Source organism: Haliotis asinina, chromosome 2 (assembly GCF_037392515.1).
Source record: "Haliotis asinina isolate JCU_RB_2024 chromosome 2, JCU_Hal_asi_v2, whole genome shotgun sequence".
Taxonomy (NCBI): Eukaryota; Metazoa; Mollusca; class Gastropoda; order Lepetellida; family Haliotidae; genus Haliotis; species Haliotis asinina.
This window is the reverse complement of record NC_090281.1, coordinates 87,544,692-87,553,796: the sequence shown is the minus strand read 5'-3', so window position 1 is coordinate 87,553,796 and position 9,105 is coordinate 87,544,692. Positions and strand designations below refer to the sequence as shown.

Here is a 9,105-nt window from a genome sequence, read left to right as displayed (position 1 = left end):
CACTACAGCTATGCGTGACGTAAGTCATTTCATCCTCCTGAAGACCACGTCTTGTGTCTCCCCTTATCAACAGTCACACTGACATTACAGATGAGACTTCGACATCTGTTGTAGGACTGCATCAACATGCCTGAGCGATCAACTCCATATTGAGCAAGGTGTGGGTGCGTATGTATAATTGTGCTCTTCTTTTAGCAATATTCCAGCAATATCACCAGACACTGCCTTCATACATTTACCCTTATGTGAATCGAAACTGGATCTTCGGAGTGACAAGCGAACGCTTTCACCACCACCCCAATGTGCAAGGAGTTGCTGGGCTTTTTATTGGCACGTGCGGACACACAATGTGGTTTAAACTTAATATATTTATTCATGGTAATGAACTGGGATAGGTGATTTACAACTTATGTCAACACTCCTATACAACATATAGTACAAACTGAAATGAAGGATGTGACGTCGTAGATACTGGCTATCATGTAGATAATATAAGAAAACATATTACATAAAATGCAAATATAACTATTCTCTATGGGAACATAAACAAATGTAAAAATGTCACTACTAACCTTTTTCGTGTATCATGCCTGACGACTCTTTCTTGTTTATTATCATGCAGATATACTACAACAAACCACAGTAAGTGTCGTCGTGGGGATTAAAGATTTTATATATATATATATGTGTGTGTGTGTGTGTGTGTGTGTGTGTGTGTGTGTGTGTAATAAATATATATATAACAAATAAAATATATATATACATATATATTATACGGTGTTCAGAGATCACGAGGGGGCCATGGGCACTCGCACCCTCGAGGTCTGTTTATGTTCCACAAGCCCGCAGGGCGAGGAAAACATAAACAAACCCTGACGGTACAGGAGCCCATGGCCCCCGAGGGACCAGTGAACAATGTATTTATCTTACCGTACACCTGACTTTTAATTGTGAACTGTTTGAAGTACTACTGTTGAATACGAGGCTAATCGCCATTTTGCAGACGACACAAGATAAACAGATTTAGAGTTATCTCCCCTCCATCTATTTTCAATCGCAAAACATCGGTAATTTCCGTGCTTGATGCGTGATTCAATGTTATACGAAATAAGAAAGTAGTACCATGAAGCACCAGAGGAATTCGGAATTCCCAGCGGTGTACACTGACAATAATACATCGCCTGTAAGCGGGGTACATTGAAAATATTAGAATAGGGCTTAGCCAATCAGAAAGCGACATTCATGTGTGAGGTAATATATGCGTGCGTGCGTGCGTGCGTGCGTGCGTGCGTGCGTGCGTGCGTGCGTGCGTGCGTGCGTGCGTGCGTGCGTGATAAATTCTGAGATGGTCTTAACACAAATGCATGACGATAAGTCCCACAAAACGGGGATGTGGTCGAAGCAACGCCCTTTGGTTAGCTGATACTTGTTATGAAGACATGAAAGCACAACTTATAATCTATAAAGAAAATGCAGATTTACAAGGGTTGATCGATCCGACGTCTTGCTTCGACCAATCATCCATCATTGTGATGACATGCGATCGTAGAGTAGCGATTGGCAAAGCAGGCGGGTGGGGAACTGGCAGGCATTTCGAGTCGACGTTCATTTCAAATCTTTATGTATTTTTAAATCTTTAATCCTCGAATAGGCATGGATGCCTGTGCTACAAACCTATGTCCATTATAATGTTGGAAACAGTAGTTATTTCCGAGTATCTCCTACATCTTTTAATGGGTGTATCAAAATTATAGTTAAAGGACATAGAATGTCTGTGGACTTTTGAAACATATATCAAAATTATAGTTAAAGGACATAGAATGTCTGTGGACTTTTGAAACACACAATATATCAATAGGAATTAGGATAAGTGAAATGTTGAAGAAAATGAGCGATGAAGAAATTCAAGCTTCTGTTATGGCCGATATGTTCGTATCGACTCGCGAGTCATTGCCGTCTATCTTTGTCATTTCCATCTGGGTTTGACTGGCGTTACGTGAGCAAGTGACCTTTCGGATCAACATGGTTCTGTGATGGTTTGAAGATATGATAAGAACATAGAAATTCATGGCGTAGTTTATCAAACGTACAACGTTAAACACATGCCACAAACTCCCGAAGAGTCCGATGAGGTACTCGTCCTTGTCCTCAACAATCAGTATGTATTCAATGAGGAAAACTATCGCGAATGGAACAAGGGCAAGCGCGGAGAGAACCGACACCAGCACGATGCTGATGGTAATTTTTCGGACATTGGCTTCCATGATGTGAGAGACACTTCTTGTAGAGCGACACAGAGTGACAACAGTGTGAATATTGAAGCCGAAAAGGAGCGATACGGGCAACAGCGATTCCATTATGGCAGTCAAAAACATGTAATAATGTTCAAGAGCAGGGTTAACCGCTCCACAGATGTAACCTTCCTTTGTTTCATCATCAGGTATGTACTCCGCTGCATGAACAAGGGGCGATACCAACACCATAGCAACAACACATATGATTACACCCACTACTATGGAGACAAGAGGCCTACAGACACGTTCTGTATATCGCGGATGAACGACGGTAATGTAGCGGTCAACTGACATCGACATGAGCAGCCAAGGAGAGATTATCAGAGAACTTTCCAGGATGAAGAGCCACAGTTTACACACGACAATGTGACTGTTCATGAAGGTCTCCAGGAGGTCATGCAGGTGGTCAAGGGTGTCCTCTGTCGCAATCATTGCAAGAACCAGAGAGTCAAAGACGGCAAGGAACGCCATGTAGATGGCGTAGGAGTACCGCCGTTGCGTCCTGGACGTCATCAACACCATGGTCAGGATATTACCAACAATACCAAGTGCGGCGATGATATCAATGGACAAGACATACGGCCATGTCTGGACACGGAAGCCGGTGTATTCGTTGAAGACGTCATCGTGGGCCTCCTCGTTGCTAGGAGAGGTGTTATTCATTGATGCCCATGGTGTCGAGGCGTTAGGTAGAAGTGTAACTTCGGTCGGCATATCCCTGATTATTTTTGTAACTGTAAATGGTAAGCAAAAGGATGCAAATTAGCAATTATGACAAATATACTACCGACGATCACTTAAGTAATTGGTTGGCTTTGAATGTAGCCTCTAACTGCACATTAATGTATTTTCTCTGAGCACAAACGATGCATGTACACTTAGAAACCAGTCACTAACTCAAAAGCACAAAAAATGTCCCTGATAAATCATCGCAATGGAGAGACAAAAGTGGGCCCTATTAGGGCTTCTGTATGAATCAACGTTAACGAGGTACCTTCGAGTTGGACAGCATCAACACAAAGGGAAACCATTCGCAAGTGAACCAATAGTATGCATTCATTGTTTCATGCATCGATCGTCTACGTGGCATTGGATTACACGCCCCAAATTATTTTTTATTCTGCTCACTAGTTCGATGTGTGGTAAACGTGAAAGAATGTAAAGTTAAGTAATAGGGGAGTCGTCAATCAATGAAAGCAGTCACTTTACAGGTGCTGGGCGTGGCGGGATAAATCGACTGGAATTCGGATCAAGTTTAAAAGTAAGTAATATCGATTAGGGCCGTGATGTTTTACATTTCCTGACCTACCAGAATTGTTAATGTAACATTTAAGTGATTTTAAATTACGGTTTAACTTCCCTACCTTCGCCAGCGCCTGAAGGGATGGCATAACTCCATGTAGCAAAGATACTGTGAGTACCCATGGTCCCTAGTATGGTGATCTACCTTCGATCTCTATCGCGTTGTTCATATTGTAATGTCCTAGAGACAGGTACTAGTTTTGTTTGTTTTTAATGTCTGTGATAGTCTAGCTGGTTTTGCTGTCCTTTGTTGATAGGATTAATGATTTGCCAGTATTTATAAGGACGTAAACATACTTGTTTTACCAATGATATGGGTGAAATATTGCAGATTTGACTTTAAATTGTAACTCACTCACTTACATATCCAGACACTAATGTGACGACTTAGACCTAGCAACGATGTACATTACATAACAAACACAAACACAAACACAGAACAGAGAATTACTTACAGATATTAACTGTCCGACTTCTCCCCTGAGTATGGAGGCTGGTGTACGAACAACACGCCAATATAGAACGAATATACGTACGCACCTGCCATCAACAAATGTCTCGCTAACAATCAACGTGGTTTGCCTCCCGGGGCAATAATTAACCAGCATAGAAAAAATGTGTTACTGTTTTCATAACAAATGATGTTATTTCAGATGAGTAGGGTTGATAGTGTACATTGTTTCTTCATAGTCAACTCGACTCGCGCATGAGTGATTCGTGAAATATATTACAGTTTATATTTATGACACTCCGTTTTACTACATTCTCTCATCAGTGTACTTTGTAGAAAACGTAGAGGTGATATTAATTTGATCCGCGACTCAATTATGGCATGAAGATAACAAGACAATAGTAACATTGCGAACAATGCGGGAAATAGAGCAAAGTCATACACCGATTGTGTGAACAGGGACATTGTCCCGTTTAGTAAGGTGATATTGCCGGGAGTAACAACCAGTGATGATGTTTTATAAGAGTTACCTACACTTTATTTTGTACGGCTCTGAGTTATACATTTGTATTGATTCGTCAACATAATTCATTTTAGAATACAATTGATTGTTTCACGCCGTGATTTTCACAATCTGAATCCCGGTAACATTTGAAATTCGGAATCAAACCGTGACAAATTAGACTCGTATTGTCCTATGGCTTTTGCGATATTGTAATTAATATCGTATATTCTCACTCGGAGAGGACCAGACAATACTGGGAACGCAGAAACGTAGTATGAAAGCACAGTAACAACGTGATGACAAGGGATGCATGCCAGTGAAAATAAATAGCGTACACAAGTCAGTCGGGTGTACAGAGCAGGAGAGTGGGGACATGTTAACAGAAGCCATCCATGTCAAACGACACCGAACCCTGGTCAACAATGATCAAGATTATTTCACCCCTCATATGATGAACACATCAACCAAATATGTATTATGTATTATCATGTCCCTACTACAGTTCATTGCTTTGTTGTTTTCATGGCTCCACATTGAGGTATGTAACGGACTGATGTATTATTTGCTTCAAACTTATGAATCAACACGTGACACAATCACGTATCATTTTCCGTCCTGTGAAGATCTGGATTTGAAATCGATCTTCAGTAGCCGATGCTTGTCGTAAGAGAAGACTAATGTGGAGACTAACATGGAGACTAACGTGGAGACTAACGTGGAGACTAACGTGGGTGTGCAGGACTTGGTTGACACATATCATCGTATCCTAACTGCTTTGCTCATGCTGTTGATATCCAGATTGTTTCGTCCAGACCCGAGTATTTACAGACCGCCATATAGTTGGCAATTTGCTGATAGCAGAATATAACTCACTTTCAGTGCACCCTGGTAACACGTCAAGAATACTTGTTTTATTCCTGACTCGGACTTCCGTACTGTGACGTATGTCTTTATATCTGAAGCAGACTAATTTGCTATGTAGAATAATTATACGATACATTCTGAAAGAAATAAATATTGGGAAATGATTCTTTTTCACGTTACTTTCGACAAGTGGGGTGAGTTCCTAACTGTGGTATTCTTGCTGATTTGGACTAAAGCGTACATGCATACATGCCTGCTTAAAGTTGTAGATGAGTGAACTGCGGTGAAGTATGGACGACGGTAGTGTATCACTGCTGTTGCTCTTAGATGTTAGTGCGGCGTTTGTTACTATAGACCACGAGGAGCTTGTCACTCGTCTGAAAAATGAATTCGGTGTGCGTGGTAGATAGGACACAGCACATTTCAGACAGGTCCTTTGCAGCAATAGCACCTCGTCCGTAGAACAGTCTCACCACACATTAGAAACATTCAGGATGTTGCCACTTTTAAAAAATCTCAAGGCATATATATTCACGAAAGATATGCTTGAACAGACTCCATTCAATGAAGAACGCATAAGGGAGCTTTTGAGCAGTAATCGCTTGATACTAGCGCTATATAAATCTAAAGTTATTATTATTATTGAGAGGGGTATCTTAATCACCTTGACATCTGCATAATGGTGTAACCCGTCGGGATTACCGAGAGACACAGACCGTCACACCATATGCTAATGGTGTACACGTTCTGAATTCATCCAGATCAAGTCCCCCTGTTGCGATGAATCAGCCAAACAAACCTCTTGTTCTTGTCCAGATATCAAGTAATGGATGAAACTTCACTTCGACGATAAGAAGACTGAGTCGACCCTGCTGGAGACGCAGACTGAAATATTTACCATCATCACATATGTATTTACCCAATTCATCATCATTGAAGAAAATATTTAAAGGTAAAAATTAAAGAGAAATAAGAAATGCATCTAAATATCTGCTGGTAGGAGATAAACATGTAGGCAAACGTGAAACCTCACTTTGCACATTCTTTAACCAGCTAATCATCTAGGAGCTCATAATTTATGACATTAGTATGTTTCAATTCTTAACTATTCTACCGGGCATATTGTCATGTTTGTTTATAATGCATGCATGTAAATTAATTATGCTTGACTTTCTATTGTACCACCAAACATGGCTAATTGAGGATAAACTGAACTTGCAACAAATGTTGGCTTGATACCATCCAAATTGGAGACCTGTTAGTGCCTATCTCCATCAGCGTCAATGGCCTTGGTGAAGTTGTAAACTCACACCTTGACATGAACAAACAAGTTAGCCAGTTGTTTCGATCTTGTCACTGAAAGTTAAGAAACACTGGAGAAACTGGAGCATGCCTGACTAAGAGCTACGAAGACACTGACCCTTTTACTATATATATTTCAAGGATGGATTATTGCAGCAGCCTCCTAACCGGTTCTCCTAAAACTGTTATAAAAAGATTGCTATCACTCCAGAAAAAAACGCCCAGACCTGTTTCACTCTTCCCAAAATCAGACCATATCACCCGATCCTCAAAGAACTTCAATTGTTTCCTGTTCAACAGAAAATCCATTTTTTCACTTCTGTCTAGCTTATCAGAGTCATGCTCATAGTGCGCCATTTCTGTGACCTCCTCCAGTTCCGCATTCCATTCAGATCACTCCGCAGTTCATTGTGTCTAAAGTCAAACACTCAGTTTCCCTCATAGCGCTTTGAGCAAGATCTTTAACCTGGAAAGGCGCTATATACTGTGGCTTATGATATTATTGTACATACAATGCAATTAGGTGGGAATAATACGTAAACTCCAACATGTTGTTTTTCTTTCCCTTTTTCCCACTCGTAGCAAAATTCCAAATTCTAAAGTTCCACCCAAACGGAAACTACGACCCTATAAATGCCCCACCCAAGGCTGTTCTCTCTTCCGATCTTGAACCAAATAGCCTAGTGGACCCGAGTGCAAAATACGCGTTAGGTCGGAAAGCGCTAGTAAAATATCCAAATCATCACCAAACTTAAATGGGGATATTTCCAAGAATGAGTTAACAAGTTGACACCTCAGTAGTTGATGGTGAAATATCCGAAACATTTCTGTTGACACCTCAGTAGTAGATGGTGAAATATACGAATCTTGTCTGTGTTTACTTGCGTTGGAAATGTGAACATTTCCTCAGATACGAAGATATTTATCAATTTTCAGGTATGTTTATGCTTTAAAGTCCTATGATACTTTTTTTTATTTTCCAGATTTTTCCAATATATGAAATACAGGTTCCTACTGATTTGTTTAACAAATTCTGTTGTCTTAAACATCAAGGCTCATATGACCTCGTTTTGTTTCCACTTAACAAAACAAGCAGACGCGTTTAATCACGTCATTTCAAAATGCTGTCAGGCAAATATGAGTTGGAGTCATCCACATTTGGACGAAACCATTTGCACGTTTTCCAATGACTTTTACCTTCCATGTTCCGAAATATCCTTGCAAGTTGGACTGGTATATTCAACGAAAGGATAACTAAATAAAGAAATACGATTGTGTTGCAGCGATGAAACAGTGGTGTTACCCTCTGTAATTAACCACAGCATACGGGTAATGTCTTTTATTCCAGACGTAGAAGATGTAGCAAGTAGACACTCCTGTGGGTGCCATGGGAGCGTGTACAAGCATGCAGTGGATTAGCATCCAACACGTGCACAAAACCCTTTAACAAAATGTCAAACTTCAACAGCCCTCATGTGGTTAGTGGGAACATGGCGGTGAGAGGTATATTTGAAAAAAAGCCAATCAGCTGAGAAACTGAGACTGAGTTATTGTTAAAACAACCAAAACTGCCCCAAAACTGAATTACCCCAATTCCCGCCTAGCCTAAAGCCAAAACTGCGGTGTTGTTACAAGGGACAAAAGCTCTGAGTTATATCCTGCTTTGATGATACCTTGAGTGGCTTCTGTGAATATTTGTTCCAGATTTTGTATTTTGTTGTCCGTTCGCGTTACATGATCATTTTGCTCAACCTGTATAATGTTGAGTTGATGCTCCATTCGCTTAATTTTGCCCAGTCATATGGTTATTTGTGAGTCGAACTCACGTTTCAAAGCTTCAGTCTCTGGTTTCAGCGCGGCGGCAAGTTTGCGTGCGGCTATATCTTCGTTATCAATTAATTGCTGTGAGATGTGTTCGTTCATATGAATTATTGCCGACGATGCAATCCCCGTGCACGTACCTTTTGACGTGTCGGTTGAAATATCAGTCCTGTCGCATGTACTTAATCTTGGCTTCGACGCTAACATCTGTGACCATTTGATGTGTCATTACAGCTTCGACATAACTATCCCCTTCATTACATGGCTGAGCCATCGTGGAAATACCTATGTTCGGATATCGGGATTTCCATGTTTTTCATGCAAAATTCTGTTTAATGTCAATATGTAGTTTGCATGTACTTCATATAATGCAATGGTACCTTCGTTACAGCTGGATTGCGTTGAACGTGCCTTGTTGCAAGATTTTGATGAGCGGGAGACGAGACAGCAAAAACACGAATTCTCACGATTTTATTTTATTTTTTGTTGTTGTTACTTTTTTGGGGGTTTTTTTGTTTTGTTTTATTTAGGGCGGGGGATGTTTGGTTGGGTTTTTTGTGTTGGGA

At 40.5% G+C, this 9,105-nt stretch overlaps 1 protein-coding gene across 1 annotated transcript; it reads right to left on the bottom strand.

Moving 5' to 3' along the window:
- Positions 1-1,572: 1,572 nt before the first annotated feature.
- On the bottom strand, positions 1,573-4,123 carry LOC137272971 (probable G-protein coupled receptor 139). The gene is made up of 2 exons (XM_067805408.1): positions 4,052-4,123; positions 1,573-3,028 (listed from the first exon to the last, which is right to left on the bottom strand). The coding sequence occupies exon 2, from the start codon at positions 3,006-3,008 to the stop codon at positions 1,905-1,907; it is 1,104 nt and encodes a 367-aa protein (XP_067661509.1). The 5' UTR covers positions 3,009-3,028; positions 4,052-4,123; the 3' UTR covers positions 1,573-1,904.
- Between the last annotated feature and the right edge of the window lie 4,982 nt (positions 4,124-9,105).